Source organism: Sapajus apella, unplaced genomic scaffold (genome assembly GCF_009761245.1).
Source record: "Sapajus apella isolate SASKATOON/1434 unplaced genomic scaffold, GSC_monkey_1.0 scaffold42, whole genome shotgun sequence".
NCBI classification, from domain to species: domain Eukaryota; kingdom Metazoa; phylum Chordata; class Mammalia; order Primates; family Cebidae; genus Sapajus; species Sapajus apella.
The window spans coordinates 81,018-99,443 of record NW_022436982.1 but is presented as its reverse complement, the minus strand read 5'-3'; the positions used below and the strand labels follow the sequence as shown (position 1 = coordinate 99,443).

The 18,426-nt window shown below is 53.4% G+C and overlaps 3 protein-coding genes and 1 long non-coding RNA gene across 11 annotated transcripts in view; 2 read left to right on the top strand and 2 right to left on the bottom strand.

Annotated features, from left to right (window-relative positions):
- Nucleotides 1-303: 303 nt before the first annotated feature.
- IL11RA (interleukin 11 receptor subunit alpha) lies at nt 304-11,263 on the top strand. 4 transcript variants are annotated; one of them, XM_032299866.1, is made up of 15 exons: nt 750-842; nt 1,136-1,311; nt 2,686-2,754; nt 4,414-4,513; nt 4,808-4,868; nt 6,233-6,402; nt 6,529-6,643; nt 6,797-6,829; nt 6,915-7,081; nt 7,915-8,078; nt 8,835-8,976; nt 9,339-9,458; nt 9,569-9,665; nt 9,919-10,001; nt 10,832-11,263. In XM_032299866.1, the coding sequence occupies exons 4-15, from the start codon at nt 4,414-4,416 to the stop codon at nt 10,846-10,848; spliced, it is 1,269 nt and encodes a 422-aa protein (XP_032155757.1). In that variant the 5' UTR covers nt 750-842; nt 1,136-1,311; nt 2,686-2,754; the 3' UTR covers nt 10,849-11,263. The 4 variants fall into 4 exon arrangements, with proteins under 4 accessions (XP_032155754.1, XP_032155757.1, XP_032155755.1 ...); XM_032299863.1 differs by having other exon boundaries at nt 304-1,311; nt 10,832-11,261; XM_032299864.1 differs by lacking the exons at nt 750-842; nt 1,136-1,311 and adding an exon at nt 1,390-1,482.
- On the bottom strand, nt 11,156-14,789 carry CCL27 (C-C motif chemokine ligand 27). The gene is made up of 3 exons (XM_032299877.1): nt 11,901-14,789; nt 11,621-11,753; nt 11,156-11,434 (listed from the first exon to the last, which is right to left on the bottom strand). Exons 1-3 carry the CDS (start codon nt 11,968-11,970, stop codon nt 11,347-11,349), a joined length of 291 nt encoding a protein of 96 aa, XP_032155768.1. The 5' UTR covers nt 11,971-14,789; the 3' UTR covers nt 11,156-11,346.
- A 32-nt stretch (nt 14,790-14,821) lies between these two features.
- On the bottom strand, nt 14,822-16,335 carry LOC116565963. 5 transcript variants are annotated; one of them, XM_032299871.1, is made up of 4 exons: nt 15,762-15,870; nt 15,415-15,482; nt 15,108-15,167; nt 14,822-14,984 (listed from the first exon to the last, which is right to left on the bottom strand). In XM_032299871.1, exons 1-4 carry the CDS (start codon nt 15,840-15,842, stop codon nt 14,828-14,830), a joined length of 366 nt encoding a protein of 121 aa, XP_032155762.1. In that variant the 5' UTR covers nt 15,843-15,870; the 3' UTR covers nt 14,822-14,827. The 5 variants fall into 5 exon arrangements, with proteins under 5 accessions (XP_032155762.1, XP_032155763.1, XP_032155764.1 ...); XM_032299872.1 differs by having other exon boundaries at nt 14,826-14,984; nt 15,834-16,335; XM_032299873.1 differs by having other exon boundaries at nt 14,826-14,984; nt 15,840-16,335.
- LOC116565967 overlaps nt 15,328-18,426 on the top strand; it is a 31,639-nt gene continuing 28,540 nt past the window's right edge. The window contains exon 1 of the long non-coding RNA XR_004275683.1: nt 15,328-15,569. This is a non-coding gene — a long non-coding RNA (uncharacterized LOC116565967). The remainder of the gene's footprint in view (nt 15,570-18,426) is intronic.

The following is an 18,426-nucleotide window of genomic DNA, read 5'->3' as shown; positions in this document are numbered from 1 at the left end:
TACATCTAGCCTATAGATTCTCCTACTCTTGGTGTAATGACAGCATTCCCAGTTTAGGAAACTGTTTTAAAATTGTGTTCTTGGTTGTGGCTGAGGCTTTGGGAAGGCTAGAGTCCCCTTTGCCACCACCCCTAGAGTGTCAGCTCCAAGCCTGGGCCTGAGGGTTTGACGGAGCGGGTGAGCTGGATCGTGGTCGAAGTGGTCAGTGGCCAAACCCTGGGCTGTTGGCCAGAACCCTGGCTTTGTGAGTGGCTGCAACTTGGCTCTGCTCCAGCCCACAGGGGCTAAAGGGGTGGGTAGGGAGCATGTAGGGAGTGTGTACTTGGCTTTGTGTCCTTGGCTCCTCTAGACTCTCACATGTGCGGGCACCGTATACTTCTGCTGCCCTTGTGCTCCAATCACTGCACAAACAGAAACAGCTCCGACAGGGAAGGGACTGCTGGAGTTAGGAACCCTAGGGCCTGGAAGGAAGCTATGGCTCTCAGAGTGACCTGGGGTCTATTCTGTCCCCTCTGAACCTGTTTCCCTGGCAACACTGGGAACAACAGTCCATGCAACACAGAAGACCTGATGTCATCTGGTGTCCTCCAAATTTTCAGGTGAAGGCAGGGATTGTGAATGATGCAGGGATGGCCAGAATGATTTCTGCCTTCATTCTTTTCCAAGTGGAACCAAGCCTGTGGGTGGGGAAATCACACTAAGACTGGACAGTGACTGAATCTGACCCAGAAGAACCTTGGCTGCCTGCCTTCCAGGCCAGGGTCTTTCTTCCCTGAGATTCTGGAGGGGAAGTACCTGGAACTCAGGAGTGTTGCCCTGGTCTGGAAGATCTGATAGACATAGTATGCACCCATTTCCCTCGAGCTACTGGTGACTGGGGAACAGATGAGAACCCTGGGTGGGTGGCTGGTTTCTTGAGGCACACATACACTTGACACACCTTACACCTCTGATTTGGGTGCATTTTGGAATCATCTGGGAAGTTTTAAACAATACTGATGCCTAGGTCCAACCTCCAGAGATTCTGATTTAATTGGTATGGGGTGGGGTTTTGCAGTTTTCAAACCACAATATCCAACAAAGTTTGAGAACCACTGCCCTAAACAGCCCTCCTTGTTCCTTATCTTATCTGAAGGCGGGGGCACCTTCAGCTTCTCCAGTCACCTAGCCAGTGGCTCTTGCTTCCAGTCCTGCTGTCCCAGGGTGGATAGGCCTTCAGGCGGAGACCCGGGAATCCAGCTAGACTCTGTCCCAGGCGGCCTCTACAGTCCGGGACGGGACAGGAAGTGTCCGGCGGAGGTGGGGGTGGAGGTGATTGGCAGTTGGAGTCTCCAATGGGCCAGGAGCCCCCCCTATTTCACCCCTCTCTTTCCATTGGTGCCTGGGCGGAGCCGCCCCCACTGCAGGGGCGCAGGGCGGGAGGGAGTAGAGGCCGGGGCAGAGGGCGAGGGCAGAGGGCGCTGGCTGCAGCGGCGGCGGAAGGTAAGGCCTGGTGTAGACGCCAGTCTTGCCAGGAGTGGGCGGGGCAGGGTGATGTATGATTTGAAAGGCCCAGAGTGACTGACGACTGTCAGTGTGTGTGTGTGCCTGTGAGGCTGTGTCTGTGTGACAGTATCATTGTGTGCAATTCTGAGTGTCACTTGGTGCTAGTGTGACTGCATGTGTCAGTGTGCATGAAGCTGGGTCTGCATGTGGCTGTGCAAGTGTGGGATTATGTGTTTATCAGTCAGTGCACATTTTTGGTGTGATGGGGTTGTGTGTGTGAGAGGGACTGTGATCACATTAGGGAAAGTGTTTTGGGAAGGTCTCTGTGGGGTTTGATGCCATGTCTGCCAGTGTGAGAGTTGGTGGCTGGGTTTGTGTGTGCCAATGTGTGACTTCAGCAGTAGCAGAGCAAAAATGAGGTTTCTGACTGTGTGTGTCCTGGGTCCTTAGACGGCGTGAGAGTACAGCTGTATTCACATATTGGGGGACCTACTTCAGGAGCCCATGGGACTGACCTTTCTCTTAAGTGTCCAGCATGGACAGACACACCCACAACACACGTGGCTTCCCCTCCTTCTTCCTCTGCTCAAGAATCCCCAGCACTAGGTCTACTACTCCTTATTTTCTGTTTCCCTGCTTGGCTCAGTTTCCCTCACATGCCGTTTTCTCTCCCTATTGCTCTTACTAGAGAATTCTGTGTGTCTCTTCAGTTTTGTCCCCTCTCCCCCAAATCTCTCTGTGTGAGTGCATTTCCAGTTCTGCCTCTCCTGCCCTCTGTCTCTCCCTGTGCCCCTGTGCCTGCCTTCCCTGCTGATCTTGATCTTTTTGGCTAGTTGGGGGCCTGTGATGAGATGGGTCTGCCACTGCTAAGAGCTCCCTGGGAGATGGGGCTTAGACCATGATGAGTTGCTTTTAGGCGGTCCTGTGAACACTGATAGGGGCTGTGTGTGTGTGTGACTGTGTGAATATGTGTGTGTCTGAGTCCGAGGCTGTGTGGCTGTGTCTGTGTGAATGTGAGTGACTATATGTGAGAGAGTGTGAGTGTGAGAGTAACTGTGGGCCTTGTGTATCTGGCACCAAGGGACCAAAGGCATTTCCTGGTGCTGGGGCCCAAAGAGTGGAGGGGGAGGTGAGAAATGGCTGGAACTTCCAGGGGATGGGGAACTGGACTCTGGCCTCTCCTTATATCCCCCAACCTAGGGCCTCCCTTCCCCTGGAAGCACAGCCAGTTGTGCCCTAAGGAAACATTTGGTGAGGAATGAAAAGAGGGTGAGTTTGTATCTGATTTTTCATTTGATTGTATCCATGTGTGTTCAAAGGCATGTCCTTTTGTTAACTGTGCCTTGTGAGTCCATGTGTTAATATGACTATGTTTGGCTGTGTGAAAACACAGGGCATCTCTCACTGACAGGGACATAAGTATTAGCCACCCTCCTTTCTCTCTTGCTGGCCTTGGCTGTGTCTGTGGCTTCCTTTCCAGACTTGGGGGAGGCCTCTTCCCTTTCTAGGGCCTGGGGTGGGAGGGAAGGAGGGAGAAGGCAGGAGGGGGGAGGGGGCCTGGCTAGGGGTGGCTGAGGCTTAGAGGGGGCGGGGCAGGGAAAGGGAAGGAGGGGATGGCTCTGGGGTCCCAGAACTGAGTGGAGCAGGAGACGGGGTCTGTAGCTGGTGAGAGGAAGTCCTGAAGGCCATGGACATTCTGCTGCTGGGATCACCAAGGTAGGGTGGGGCTAACTAAGCAGGATAAGTGTGGCTGGGGTCCAGGGGTGAGCCAACTGGATACACTCAGACATACAGACACGTGGAGGCCCTGCTCTGCTTTACTCCTATGCCTGAAGGGTCCGCACTCTTCCTCTTCTGGTCTTGTACTCAGAGCCCTTTCCCCGCCTGCTCCTTCATTCTCGATCCACTTCACCACTGCCTTCCTCCTCCTGCTCCCCCTTGTCCAGAATCTCTCTCTCATAGCATCCCCCACCCCACCATATAGACACAGTTAGCTTTTTGACACCATATGGACACAGTTAGAGTTGCTCCTGACCCCAACCCAGTCCTCCCCACACTAAGCCCACATCACCTCCTAGTCCTGATCTGTGAGTATCTCTTGGTGCTGCCCCCATGCCAGGCCCCAGTCCCTGCAGGCTCCCGGTTCCTCTCAGCCTCCCATCCCCTTCCCTCCCCTTGCCTCCCCGCCACCCTGTCTCCATCTCCATCTGCTGGCTCCTCGCCCGCCCCCCCAGCCTCTGGCAGCAGCCAGGGCATCTGGATCTGCTTAACTCCACAGCCCCAGCCTGCACCCTAGCCCCATCCAGCTTCACAGACTGGAGACCAACAAAGTGTCAGAGCCAGGCCCAGCCGAGTGGCCCAAGTAGCCAGAGCAAGGAGCCAGGTTCAGGCGAGAAGCCTGGCAGCTGGAGCAGGGATAGACCTCAGGGTGGGAGTGCAGGATGGGTTCAGATCCACGATGACAGCCTTCCCCCAGGGTGATAAGGTCTGCCCAGGTAATCAGAGGCAGTGATAAGCCCTGGACCAGGTGGGGGTAAATAGCAGAATTCCCAACAGCTGGACCTGAGGGGTTAACTGGAGTGGCTGAGTTGGTGCCAGTGCTTGGTGCCAGGGGTGGGTGCCAAGGGTAGTGGAGGGGGGAGTTGCTGGCATAGTTTTTTGCCTCCGGCTTTTGTTCTGGGCCCTAAGCCCAGGACTGAGATGGAGGGTGTGAGGGTGTGTGTGTGTTTGTGTGTGTGTGTACATGTGAAGCACTGGTTATACAGTGGGAAAGGGGATCTCAGGTCAGTTCCCCCAGTGATTTCTCACAGCCCTACCCTACTTGGTACATCAGTTTTCCTTCTAGGAAGCCTGTTTTGGAGAGGAGGAGCCAGGCTTTAGCCTCCCATTTCAGGGGTAGGGTATTTCTGACTCTACCTCTCCCCACAGATGAGCAGCAGTTGCTCAGGGCTGAGCAGGGTCCTGGTGGCCGTGGCTACAGCCCTGGTGTCTGCCTCCTCCCCCTGCCCCCAGGCCTGGGGCCCCCCAGGTGAGAAGAATCCTGCTCTATGACCCCCCAGTTCTGACTTGTGACTTGCCACTGTCACTGTGGCCCCTTCCCATGCTTAACTTGTGACCCCACCCCTGCCCCTGTCATCCAACCTGGGTCCCCTCTCTACCCTGTTCTCTGACCTCTTTCTCCAGATTATAACATAATGCTTTGATCCAGTGAGCACCCCCCCACCCCCGATTCAGGTTTTAACAGTCTGCTTCTTACCTGTCACTCTCACAAAGTGGGGAGGGGGGTAAAGGAAGAACCTCACCTCAGAAGTACCCTCCACAGGGGTCCAGTATGGGCAGCTGGGCAGGTCCGTGAAGCTATGTTGTCCTGGAGTAATTGCCGGGTAAGTGACCCACCTGCCTGTTGGTCTGACATTCATGACCCTTACTTGGCTCTGCCCAGTGCTCATGTCCCGCCCCTCCCATCCTTGCCTGCCCTGTCCGTAATCCTCATCGCTCTCTGTCCTAAACCTCCAACCATCCTTATTCAACAGAAAATTCAGCCAGTATGTTTTGAGCACCTGCCAAGCACCTGGTCTATTCTAGGCTCTGGGATACAGCAGTGCTAACGCCTGGCAAGGAGCCTGCCCTCAAGGAGCTTACATTTTAGTGGGGAAGACAATAAGCAAAGGAGAATCTTGCCAGGTAGTAATACCTGCAGGGCAGAAAAGCCAAAGAGAAGGATGTGGAAGAGGACAACTGAGTGGTTACTTTTTTTTTTTGAGACAGAGTCTCACTCTATTGCCCAGGCTGGAGGGCAGTGGTGCAGTCCGGGCTCACTGCAACCTCTGCCTCATGGGTTCAAGTGATTCTCTTGCTTCAGCCTCCCAAGTAGCTGGGATTATAGGTGCGCCCCAGCACAGGTGGCTGATTTTTTTGTGTTTTTAGTAGAGACGGGGTTTCACCGTTTTGGCCAGGCTGGTCTTGAACTCCTGACCTCAAGTAATCTACCCACCTCAGCCTCCTATAGTGTTGGGATTACAGGCGTGAGCCACCATGCCTGGCTTGTGGTTACTTTTTAACTGGTAGTTAGGAAAGGTCTCTCTGAGGAGGTGATATTGAAGCTGATTTCTGAAGGTTATGAAGGAGGCAGCCACACATGCACATTAAGGTATAACTCTTCCTGGCAGAGGGAACAGCTAGTGCAAATGCCCTGAGGTGGGAATGAGCTCAGTACCCGGAGGACTAGAAAAAAGACCAATGTAGCTCGAGTGCAGTGGGTGAGCAGGAGAGAGATAGGAGGTGAAGAGGGAAAGGAAGGCAAGGGCTAGCTCACAAAGAGCTTTGAAAGCCAATAAAAGGAATTTGGGTTCTATTGTAAATGCAGTTAGAAGCCAATGGAGGCTGGGCATGGTGGCTCACACCTGTAATCCCAGCACTTTGGGAGATCGAGGTGGGCAGATCACAAGGTCAGGAGATTGAGACCATCCTGGCCACATGGTGAAACCCCATCTCTACTAAAAATAAAAAAATTAGCTGGGTGTGGTGATGTTTGCCTGTAGTCTCAGCTACTTGGGAGGCTGAGGCAGGAGAATCGCTTGAACCAGGGAGTCAGTGGTTGCGGTGAGCTGAGATCACACCACTGTACTCTAGCCTGGCGACAAAGTGAGACTCCGTATCAAAAAACAAGCCAATAGAGAACTGTGGCATTGTTTGATTTATGCTTGATGTCTTGTGTTTGTCCGTCGTCACCTCATCTTACTTTCAGGGACCCAGTGTCCTGGTTTCGGGATGGGGAGCCAAGGCTGCTCCAGGGACCTGACTCTGGGCTAGGGCATGAACTGGTCCTGGCCCAGGCAGACAGCACTGATGAGGGCACCTACATCTGCCGGACCCTGGATGGTACCCTTGGGGGCACAGTGATCCTGCAGCTGGGCTGTGAGTTGAGGGGGATGGCAGTGATGGTACATGGGGATCCTGAGGGAGTATGGGACCTGAGTAAGCCCTCTGGGACCAGGAAGACCTGAGTACTGCTCAGTCTCCAGCTGTACCCTCTGCCTTTAGACCCCCCAGCCCGCCCTGTTGTCTCCTGCCAAGCAGCCGACTACGAGAACTTCTCTTGCACTTGGAGTCCCAGCCAGATCAGTGGTTTACCCACCCGCTACCTCACCTCCTACAGGTGTGTGTGTGATCGGGTGTGGATGCCTACACATTTGGTTATGCTGGTATAATGTGGGTGTGGGAGGCAGGGAGGTAGGTTCTGAGGAAAACCACAGAGAGGGCAGAAGGCCCTCTTTTCCTTCCTGACTTCAGATGGCCCCCTTTTCACCAGGAAGAAGACAGTCCTAGGAGCTGATAGCCAGAGGTAGGACATAAGGGAGCGTGTCGGGGCTCCAGCTGGGTCCCACAATAGGTATTTTCAAAGCCCAAGACCATGTCCTCCCTTCTAGGAGGAGTCCATCTCCAGGGCCCTGGCCATGCCCACAGGACCCCCTAGGGGCTGCCCGCTGTGTGGTCCATGGGGCTGAGTTCTGGAGCCAGTACCGAATTAATGTGACTGAGATGAACCCACTGGGTGCCAGCACACGCCTGCTGGATGTGAGCTTGCAGAGCATCTGTGAGTACCCACCTGTAGACCTTCCCCAGACCCCCATCACAGAGACCCCAAAATGGACTTAGATCTCTCCACTACCACACAGCACACACTCTAGAGGCTGCTGCTGCCCACACTGCCTGTGGCTGCCTAGCCTCAGGGCCGACTCCCTACCCTGGGCCCTGTACTGAATGTAGCTTTAGGTTATGTCCTCCCTTGCTGGCCCCTCCTTCCTTGGTCTGTGAGTGGGAATGGGACACTAAAACTCTAGCTGGAATTTGGGCCAACTCACCTTCCATGGATGAAAAGAAGAATTGCTCTTTTATTCACTCAACAGACATTTCAAAAGCCCACCCACAGATCTCAGCTGGTTTCTTTTTTCCTTTTTCTGTTGAGATAGGGTCTCACTTTGTGCCCAAGCTGGATAAAGTGCAGTGGTGTGATCTTGGTTCACTGCAGCCTCCAACTCCTGGGCTCGAGCTATCCCCTCACCTCAGCCTCTCAAGAAGCTGACATTATAGGCACTTGCCACCATGTCTTGCTAATTTTTTAATTTTTTTGCAGAGACAGGGTTTTGTTGTGTTGCCCATGCTGGTCTCAAACTCCTGGCATCAAGCAATCCTCCCGCCTCAGCCTTCCAAAGTGCTGGGATTACAGGCGTGAGCCAGCACACCCAGCCTCAGCCCATTTCATAATACAGATGACCCGTCTGAGCCTAATAGGTGATCAAGTTTAAGATTTCCCCTCCCCTCTCAGGAGTGTTCGGCTAAGGCTCCTTTAAACACACACCTTGGGAAGTGGTGAGGAAGTGATGGAGACCCATAGTCTACCCTGACTTTGTGTCTTGATGCCCTCAGTGCGCCCTGACCCACCCCAGGGCCTGCAGGTAGAGTCGGTACCAGGTTACCCCCGACGCCTGCGAGCCAGCTGGACATACCCTGCCTCCTGGCCCCGCCAGCCTCACTTCCTGCTCAAGTTCCGGCTGCAGTACCGTCCGGCGCAGCATCCAGCCTGGTCCATGGTGAGGCCTGGAATGCGTCCCAACGCGTGACTGTGGGTCCTGTCTCTGATTTCATGATCCTGAGTGTTCTGTGTAGCTTCCCAGTTCTGGCAGGTCGTTGAAGACCCAGTGCTTCCCTGTGGGCCAGGCTTGGTGCTGGGTTGCAGTGGTGACTGACAGGCTGAGTGTCTGTCCTGTGGGGCTGTAACTATGATGTAAAGCCCATCCGTGGGAAGACAGCAATGGCTTTTAAAAAATAACTCTTAGGAAAAGGAGTACCTTTCACCTAGAGGCACATTCCTGCAAACACTCATATTCTTAGCTGAGGTTAGCAGTGAATTTGTATCTCAGGAGATCTTAAAGATTGGCTGGTATCAGGCCTGGGGAGCAGCAGTATCAGATAATAACTAATATTTACTTAGTGCTGCCTGCCTGTGGGATACCTGGCTACACTTTTTGCATACATTATTTTAAGTATATCCACCCCGATTTTACACATGAAGAAACTGAGTCATAGAGAAGCCCAAAGGGTCATTCAATATCTGGTTCAGAAAAGATTTAAAAGAGGCCTGATGCCACAGCCTCTTTAAGTAATCACTACGGCCGTCTTACAAATACTAGGTGTAGACCCAACCCCACCAGACACCCAACATGAGGCCTAGACAGCTACACTAGGCTTTAGGACAGGACTTGAAGCAAGGGGTGCTCTTTGCAGATCGTGGCTAGGTAGGCCCTGCACTTACAAGCTGGGTAACAATGAGCCATGTTCATCCCCAGGTGGAGCCAGCTGGACTGGAGGAAGTGATCACAGATGCTGTGGCTGGGCTGCCCCATGCCGTACGAGTCAGTGCCCGGGACTTTCTGGACGCTGGCACCTGGAGCACCTGGAGCCCTGAGGCCTGGGGAACTCCGAGCACTGGTGAGAGACAAAGCCAAAGAAAAGGGCAGAGGCTCCATCCCAAAACATCAGTTAGCTGAACCGATTCCAAAGACAGCCAGGTGGCACATGCACTGCCCATGCAGGCACCGCTTTTGCTGTCCCAGGCTTTATCCTTGGTTGCCTACATCCCTGTCTTAGCTTAAGTCCTGCCCCTTGGCCTCCGCCCCTACAGTTACAGGCTCCACTTCTGCAAGCTTGGAGCTTGCCATGCTCCCTAGGAGCTGGCCATGCCCTTTCAGTCTCCTCCTTCTAGGCACCCTAACTTCCAACCTATGCCTTGGCCTTGAGTGCAGGACATGGACCCCACCCCTACCAGTGTGTGGACACTTGCCTTCCTTTAGGGACTATACCAAAGGAGGTACCAGCTGGGGACCAGCTACACACACAGCCAGAGGTGGAGCCTCAGGAGGACAGCCCTGCTCCTCCAAGACCCTCCCTTCAGCCACACCCTCAGCTACTTGGTGAGCTTGGGCAGATGGGCAAGAGGTGTAAAGGACTGAAAACCCTGGAGAAAAGGGGACACTGAGCTTGGTCAGGCTTGCTCTCAGTGACATGTGGCCCTCCCCCTCAGATCACAGGGACTCTACAGAGCAGGTAGCTGTGCTGGCATCTTTGGGAGTCCTTTCTTTCCTAGGACTGGTGGCTGGGGCCTTGGCACTGGGGCTCTGGTAAGTGACTGCCATTGATCCTTCAGCCTCTGATCCTCACAAATGCTCTGATGCCCATAGACCACGTTCATCTCCACCCTTCATGACTGCCCACTGGACCTATCTGATTCTGGAACTACCTCCCCACACCTCCATCCCCCATGCCTCACCTGATTATAACTGATTCCTCTCCTGACCCTTTACTAATAAACCCTTTGGAGGAGACTGAGATACCCCACATTGTTGGAGAGACAGCTGCCTTTCTATGCCCCAGGCTGAGGCTGAGACAAAGCAGGAAGGATGGATCCGCGAAGCCTGGGTTCTTAGCCCCAATGATTCCAGTGGACAGGCGTCCAGGTGGGTAGGACATCCAGGAGATTTGGACTTGGAGATGTATGCCCCTATTTTGAATGTCCAGATTAAGAGCTGGCTGCCCTAGTCATTTTAAACATGCTGGGAATCCAAGTTGGGTCTCTTTATTTTAATGATGTCTAGGCTGAGAGCTGGGCCTTTCATTCTTGAGTCCCTGGGCTCAGAAGTGTGTCTTTTCGCCTTCTCTCAGGGTACTGAGGACCCTAGATGGACTCCCCTCCAGGGCATTAGTATTAATACTCTTCCAGGGTATTAGACTCTGAGCTGGATATTCATCCTTTTTTTCCTAGGTGTCTTGGATCAGTGCTGGGTCCCTTCCCTCATTCTTTTTTTTCCTTTTGAGACGGAGTATTGCTCTGCTGTCCAGGAATTTAGTGTCATGATCTCTGCTCACTGCAACCTCCGCCTCCTGGGTTCAAGCAATTCTCCTGTCTCAGCCTCCTGAGTAGCTGGGACTACAAGCGTGCGCCACCAGGCCCAGCTAATTTTTGTATTTTTAGTAGAGATGGGGTTTCACCATGTTGGCCAGGATGGTCTCAATCTCTTGACCTCGTGATCAGACCACCTTGGCCTCCCAAAGTGCTGGGATTACAGGTGTGAGCCACCATACCCCAGCGTCCCCTCCCTCATTCTTGATTTGCTTCTAGGTCCATTCCCTTATCTTCAGGGTGTTGAAGAGGCTCTCTCAGAGCTGGGCTCCTCTACTCATCTTCAGAGTATTGAGCTTATAACTGAGTCACCTCCCTCATTCTCAGGGTATCTGGGCCAAGGTCTAGTCCTACTGTGTCTCCTGATTTGCCTCCTGCTTCTTCTAGGAGTTCCAAACCTGTAGAGGACCCAGGAGGGTTTCGGCGGATTCCACCTATAATTCTGTCTTGCTGGTGTGGATGGATGGACAGATAGAACCCAGGCAGGACAGTAGACCACTATGGTTGGGGAATCAGCTGGAAGTTCTGTTTGGAGCCCATTTCTTTGAGACCCTATATTTCAAATTGCCAGCTGAAAGTTGCCTATACCTCTGATTTCACCCCAGAGTTGGAGTTCTGCTCAAGGAACGTGTGTAATGTATACGTCTGTGTCCATGTGTGACCATGTGTCTGTGAGGCAGGGAACATGTATTCTCTGCATGCATGTATATAGGTGCCTGGGGAGTGTGTGTGGGTCCTTGACTGTTGGCCTTTCCCATTTCAGGGATTGTGCAGGTGTGAATAAAGAGAATAAGGAAGTTCTTGGAGATTATACTTAGAGATTATCATCCAATGTTGCTTTATTATTTTTGCTAGTGGGGGCTTCAGCCCATTCTCCCTAGGTTTAGGTTTGGCAGAGTCCTCTAGAGCCTTCTCTCTTGGTGCTCAAACCACCGAGACAGGCTGCGATTCTGGGGGTGGATGCAGACGCTGCGTCGAGCCAGGTGAAGTCTGGGTAAAGAAAGGTCCAAAGCTGTGATCATAGCTTGGGGATGAGATTAGTGTCCAGGGGTTAGGAGCAAGGACCAGATGAAAACCTGAGTTGGCATCAGAATTAGCAGTTAGGGTTGGGGTTAGGATCAGCATTAGGGATTGGGACTGAGGTTAGAGTCAGGGGTATCAGGGGTGGGAGCTTACATGAAAGCCTGGAGGTGACAGTCCCCATCAGCCTCCTGCAGTTCCACCCGGATGACCTTCCTCAGTAGCTTGTCTGAGAGTGGCTTTCGGTAGAGCTGAGTACAGCAGCTAGTGCTGGGTGGCAGTATCGATGCTAGAAGGCAATGGGCCACGTGTTCAGAGTGATCCTGACCAAGAACCTCTCTGCCAGACAGCTGGAGGTTTGGCTGGATTTCCTGGGTCTTTTCAACTTCATTCCATTCACCCAGACCCCCAGCTTTCTATATCCCCAAGTACTTACCTGCTCTAGGGTCTGGGCCCAGGAGCAGTGACAGCAGCAGGAGGCTACAGAAGGTTGAGGGTCCCTTCATACTGCTCAGCCTAGATTCTTCCTTCTTTCTCCTCCTCCTCCCCTACCTTTTATCTGGGTGTCTTTTACCTGGGGCACTAGGTGAGTCAGAGGCAGTTGGAGAAGTATTGCGTATCCTGTGACACTTCTGGGCCCTAATTCTTAGCCTGTTGCCACAGACCCCTTCCTCATCTTGGACTGCCATTTCCCATGGGCTCCTAAGCTCTGGGCAGCCAAGCTGGGGGAAGGATTAGTGTGTGATATAGGGACTGATGGAACAGTGAGTAAGGACAGTCAGCCATCCACAGTGGCATCTAATGATAGACATTCACACTCATATACCCATAGCCACACATTCACACTCATATACCTTCCCCCAGTTTCTCTGAATGTGGCTGGCCGCAGCCAAGACACCACCTCAGCATCCACCCGGATGACGTTCCTCAGTAGCTTGTCTGAGAATGGCTTTCCAAGAAGGGCCTGCTCTAGGGACCCATTCCCATCAGTTTCTCCTGATAAGACAGGCAGGCCAGGGCAGGAAGTGGGGAGAAGATGAAGGCAAGTTGGTGCTGGCTTGTCCTCTGCTCCCACCCCACCCACAACTCCCCCATCAGAATGTGTGTGTGCTAGTGTGAATTTGCATGTGATTAGATGACTGTGAAAACACAACTGGGTGGGAATGGGACTTTGAGTAAAACTGGGGCTCTATAATTTTGTCTATGGTTGTCTGATCATGAGTATGACTTTGTGAGGTTGACCAAGTAATCAAGGAGTGAATATGTGGCTATGGGTATATGAGTGTAAGGGTGCTTTGGAGATGCTGAGGTTGGGCAGCTTTCCCCAGGATGATGAGACAGAGAGGAAAGGTGGGGTAGATAAAGAAGATAAAAGTTCTTTGGTGCTAGGTTGCTGTTGTCAAAACAGGTAAAAGGCCGAGTAAATCTTACCTTCCTGTTTTTGCCTAGTCCTGTTCCAGGAATGCCAACCTCTTGCCAGCAGGGACCTGGAGGTCTCCAGATACAGTCCCTGACTTGTTGAAGACATTAGACTCAAGACTCAAGAACATCTTTGTTCTACTCAAATTCCAGCCTCCTTCCTGGGCCTGGAGGAACATCCCCACTCCCTACCTGGGTTCAGTAACACCCTCATGTCCAACTCCTACACCCTCTGTATCCCACCCTCCAGCTATAGCCCCTTCTCTCCTAATCCCATACCTGTCCATCACTCCTTTCTTTCCCCACTCCCCGCAATGCAAAGCTCCTATTCATCTTTATCCAGTCCTTTCCAGGAAGCTGGGAACTGCCTAGGGTGGGGGTATGCTGCTGAGTTTAGTGCCCCTGGCTCCTTGAAGAATTTCCCACTCCTGGTCTCAATCTGCAAGTCCTGCTCAGTATTTGAAATAAGCTAAGTCATAATGCACTAATCCAGCCCTTGTCTTATTGCAGTTTCCTGCTCTAGGGTCAGCCACTCTCTAGGGCTTATGCCTTTCTTTGGGCAGCCCTTTCTGCTGCAGGGCTGCTTCAACAATCAGGAGGGCCTTCAGTTCCCAAATTAGGGACTAGCCATCCTCCAGGCTGAAAATTCGAACCTCTTCTCCCTTCTGTCCAGGGTGAGGCATGAAGGTCCCTCCCTGGAGTTTTTCTCCAGGATCTTCAGGTTTTCTGATCACATCCTGGTGAAGGGTCAGCCCAGGGCTGGACAGGGCACTTCACATTTGAAAGGGCCTTTTTTTTTTTTTTTAAACCCCAAGATGTCTGAGAGATGGATGAAGGGGTCTTTGATGTGGACACTGTAAGGAAAGAGCTTGGGTGCTTTCTTGAAGGTGACCATAGCCCAGAGGTCACTTATCTTGAACTTTTGGTACCAGGGGCCTTACATTCCCTCTCCCACCCTCCAGTCCAGACTTGTGCCCCAAGGCTTGGGTGTAGCCACTGAGGAAATCCCAAGGAAATCTCCCAGATATCTCGGTTTGTCATAGACCTTCTCCATCAGTTGGCTGTGTGCTACATACTTTCTGGTCTTTCCTGGACTTATCAGTCCAGAGGCCTTTGGAAGGCAGAAAGCAAATGCTTATGGGTGTGCTCCCATCTCTCCCCTTTAAGGCCAAGTCTTCTCTCCAGCCACAGTCTGCTGTAGCAGAGATAGTTCCAGGCTGAAAGTCAGCTTTGGCCCCAGCCAGAAACTGGGCTGTCTCTTTCTTTAGCTTAATCTTGTGTTGCCCTTTCTGGTGCTGGGGCCAGTCCCTAACTGAAGGCAGGCCCACCTGGCAGTCCCTGATTCTCACCACTTGAGGAGTTAGTGGGTCCCAGGCTGATTGGGTGACAGAAGGGGGCAGCAGAGAGCAGTGGCCTTTGGACTCTCCTAGGGAGGTAGCAAGAGCTGCTAGGTAGGCTGATGCCAAGGATCTCTAAACTTGGGATCAGACTGGAGGAGCCAAAAGTTGGGGTATGAACTATTGCAAAGGTCACAAACCCAAGTCCTTACCCTGTGACAGGCAGCTTCTAGGAATCTCCCCCTCTTCTCATTTACAGCCTGTATCCTACACCTCTTCTTAAAATGTTTTAGATACACTTCCAGAAGAGAAGATTCTTCAGACAGTTGGCAAAGTCCTGGCTCCAAGGAAGGGAGTAACAGGCAGGATTATTTAGTTCTCTTCATATAGGCTACTTACAGTATGGGTTTTTGGGGAGTAGGGTTGGGGAGACAGTCATTGATAGTAACAGGAAGCCTGACACTGATGAGGGGCTTTGAGATGGAAGGGCCCCCTTTCAGGAAGGGACGCCCTGTCAGTACGGAACAGAGCCAGTGTGGGGAGGAGTGCTCAGCTCGAATGGCGACAGCGGCAGCAGAGTCAGAAGGTCAGTACAGTAGGCTTCGGTTTAAATCTTTAATGCACTGGCTGGCTGGGCAGCGGCGGCGGGGCTGCGGTGGGGGAGGCCACGACCCGAGCGCTGGGGAGCAGGGCCCAGGCCGCTGGACAGACAGCTCATCAGGCCTCGCAGAGGCTCCAGCTTCTGCTCCCCGGGGTGCGCCGAGCTGTGGGGCGACCCGACACTGGCATGAGGCGGGGCGGGAGCTACCGGATTCCCCCCGATGGGTCCTCAGAGACTGAGCCTCGTCCATGCCCGGGGCGGGTTCGCGGTATCGCAGCCCCCTCACCTCCGCTCCCTCCGCCACATGCGCAGCCAGGGGAAAAAGTAGAAACAGCCCCAGTAGATCCTGCAAAGAAAGGGCAGAGCCGGGCCGGGCGGGGCGGGGCGGAGCTGACCCCACAGACTCCGCCCTGCGATGTCTCGCCCTCGAGGAAGGCTCCGCCCCGCCCCTAGCCCCGCCCCTAAAAGCGGCTCCGTTCGCAGCCCACGCCCCTCGGAGGCTCGTCCCGCCCACCCATCGCCCCCGCAGAACTCCACCCTCCCCCACCCCGGAGCCTCCTGGTTCCTCCTCCGCAGAACCCGCCTCCACTCACTCCTCCTCCGCCTCCAGCGCCACCTCGTATCTCCTCATTCCCGACATGTCCTGGGCTCCGAACGTCTCCTGGGAAGTGGCATGATTGAATCAGGGATTCCCTAGCCCCAGGTCCCCTTCTCCGTCATGCTCAGGACGAGGCTGCCCGGTTCTCAGGTAATCTGAGGCTGATGCCCCCGGGAAGCCTCAGTTGCCACCGCGGAACAGGGTGGGCTTGGAGATTTGGGAAGCACTAGAAGTTAAGGGGTGAGGAGGCCGGTCATCTCCGGGTCCTGGGCGAGAGGTTTGCCGGTCATGGGGCTGGGAGATTTGGGGCCCTGGGTGAGGATTTTCAGAGGCTGGGGTCACCTGGAGGGGGGGCTGAGAGGGGTCAGCGCAGCCTAAACTCCCGCCCTCCCTGGCTCCACCCCGGAAACGGATCGTTACCATTACGTCACAGGGATGCCGTTGCGCACTAGGCTTGCCTGTCCCCCGGAAGGGGTGGGGTCTGCATGTCTCAGAGAGGAGGCGGAGTCGAAACGTCATCCTAAGGGGTGAGGTCAGGGGCGGAGTCAGTTGATTAAGATGCAGGCAAAGGACCGCCTTTTATAGGTGTGGAGTCAGGTTTTGGAGCTCCACCTTGGGAGGCCGAGGCTTCTGCACCAGGCATCAAAAAAAGAGGGTTGGAACACAGTCCAGTACTGTTTCCCCAATTCCCACGCCTCCTCTACCCCTCCCTGGCTTCTGCCCTGCCAAGTGCCTTTCTTGCCTGCCTCCCTGCCCTTGTATGACGCTGGGCTGAGGAGGAAGAGGTCCTTAGAGAGAGTCCAGTCCAGAAAAGGCCAGGCTACGGAAATACCTGGCTGAGTGGCCTCGGTTAAGTCACCGAATGGCCACTGAATGGGCCATTGCCCCTCCTCTCTGGCCTGAGACCTATCTTCCTGTGATTTTTTTTTTTTTTTCCTCCTACAGTCATTCAGTCAACATATATTTGCTGAATGACCATCTGTGTGTCAGGCACTGTGCTGGGCATGGGGAGATAGCAGTAAAGGAGAGAGGTGACCAGGCGCGGTGGCTCACACCTGTAATCCCAGCACTTTGGGAGGCTGAGGTGGGCCGATCATGAGGTCCCATCTCTACTGAAAATACAAAAATTAGCTGGGCATGTGGCATGCGCCTGCAGTCCCAGCTACTCAGGAGGCTGAGGCAGGAGAATCACTTTAACCTGGGAGGTGGAGGTTGCAGTGAGTGGAGATCGCAGCACTGCACTCCAGCCTGGTGACAGAGCGAGACTCCATCTCAAAAAAAAAAAAAAAGGAAGAAGAAGAAAGAAGAAAGAGGAAGGGTAGAGTTGGGAGGATCAAAAGAGAACAGTCAGATCCTTACAATAAATGGAGCAGGCTGGCTGGAGGAAGTAGAAGGTGCTGTACCAGAGCCAAGAAAGGGCAATTAACCCAGTGTGGGAGGTTGGAAGTAGCCACCCCCAGACCTCTGACATCCTAGCCAAGGCCCAATACTGAGCCATAGTTTGTTTGAGGAAGGGGAAAGACAGTCTTGGGGCTGGGCTGACTGTATAGAAAGGAGTGATCAGAAATAAGTAGAGTGAAAGTTTCCTCTGGTTGAAATGTGAGGAATGGATACCCCTTTATCTCCCCCATCCCACCCTCTTTCTCCCTCTCATACTTGTCTTCCCCTGTCTGAGCCACATACAGACAGCACACAGAGAGATCCATGGGTGCCAGGTGGTTTTATCGGACACAGTGCAGTCTGGGAGTTGGGAAGCTGTGCTCTCACTATGTTCACCCTTTCACTCACATTCACACTCACGTTGACACTCCAGGCCTGGCTGGGTCAGGTCTGGTGCTGAGGAGCTGGAGGCCTGGTCTCCCTTCTGGTGCTTGGTTCCCCAGGCCAGGGCTCTCTCTGGCACTGTCATGGGCCAACTGCTGTGGCTCTTGCTTTGGGAAAGGAAAGAAAGGAAGTGCCATGGGCTGGAATCTTAGACAGGGGCTCAGAGGGGACAGACAGCACTGGGGAGGGCCAGGCTTGCCTTGGTAGAGATTTTCTGCAGTCTCCAGATTGTGCAATCCATCCAGGACTGGTCTAGAGGGTGGTGCCTCTCAGTGTGGTGAATCTGGAGTCAGAGAGAATGGAGCCCTAGAACTCAGCTTCCCAAGAGGTCCTGGTGTGAGGGGCACATGCTAGGGACCACATCTGGGACCCCGTTTTAGGGACTTCCTTGTGGGAGGGATTGGGCAAGGAGAAGTGAAGGAATTGAGATGGTGAATGGAGACCTGAATGATGGAGGAAGTGATTAGGAGGGGAGGAGACTGGACATTCCTCACCCCTCACTCATAGGACAAAGTGCCCCACAGCCATCCCTAAAGAGGAGGTAGCAAAAGGCACCAAAAATGTCCCCAGGAATTGGGTGTTGGTTTACTAAGAGGCAGAGCCCTCATAGCTGTTGGCATCACCCAGAGCTAGGGGGTGAGTATTAGCTTTAGGGCTTAAGATGGAAAGGCTTAAGACGACTGAACTTGGGATATCTGTGTCCAGTGCCTGCTACAGCTTTAGTGTTGCCCTCTCCTCCACCCACATTCACTGTTCTCTTCTTCCTCTGGGAAGTCCAGGCTTGAGAGACAGAGCCTATAAAGAGAAAAGCAGCCAGAGGCTCCAGGACCCATCCAGGCACTGATACATATAGGAACAGCTGGGGTACAGGCACATCCACATCACCCAGGTGCATACACAGGAGACCGGAGTACCCACACAACACAGGCACACACATAGACTGCAAAGGAATACATACAATGAACAGGTATACCCATGTCACACAGGACATATAGTCACTACGGGGCCTCACCCGTTTGGCATATGTGCAGTGTCAGGTTCATACTTGGACCTGGATGTTGACACTGTGTAAGGAGTATAAATCTCAGGACCCCCAAATCACTAAGGTAAGGGGAAAGTCAAGCTGAGAATTGTGTCAGGCAAACCTGCCTCCCATTTTATTCCTGAGAGATAGCTACAAAGG

Coding starts and splice junctions, on each gene's coding strand:
- IL11RA (XM_032299863.1), top strand. CDS start 1,039: ATGGGGTGGGGTTTTGCAGTTTTCAAACCACAATATCCAACAAAGTTT. Junction 1,312..2,685: donor CGGCGGAGGTGGGGGTGGAG/GTGATTGGCAGT, acceptor CCCCCAACCTAG/GGCCTCCCTTCCCCTGGAAG. Junction 2,755..4,413: donor TGGTGAGGAATGAAAAGAGG/GTGAGTTTGTAT, acceptor CTCTCCCCACAG/ATGAGCAGCAGTTGCTCAGG.
- CCL27 (XM_032299877.1), bottom strand. CDS start 11,970: ATGAAGGGACCCTCAACCTTCTGTAGCCTCCTGCTGCTGTCACTGCTC. Junction 11,754..11,900: donor GGGCCCAGACCCTAGAGCAG/GTAAGTACTTGG, acceptor ATTGCCTTCTAG/CATCGATACTGCCACCCAGC. Junction 11,435..11,620: donor TGTCACCTCCAGGCTTTCAT/GTAAGCTCCCAC, acceptor TTCTTTACCCAG/ACTTCACCTGGCTCGACGCA.
- LOC116565963 (XM_032299872.1), bottom strand. CDS start 15,938: ATGACGTTTCGACTCCGCCTCCTCTCTGAGACATGCAGACCCCACCCC. Junction 15,483..15,833: donor CCTGTGACGTAATGGTAACG/ATCCGTTTCCGG, acceptor GCCACTTCCCAG/GAGACGTTCGGAGCCCAGGA. Junction 14,985..15,107: donor ATGTGGCGGAGGGAGCGGAG/GTGAGGGGGCTG, acceptor GTCGCCCCACAG/CTCGGCGCACCCCGGGGAGC.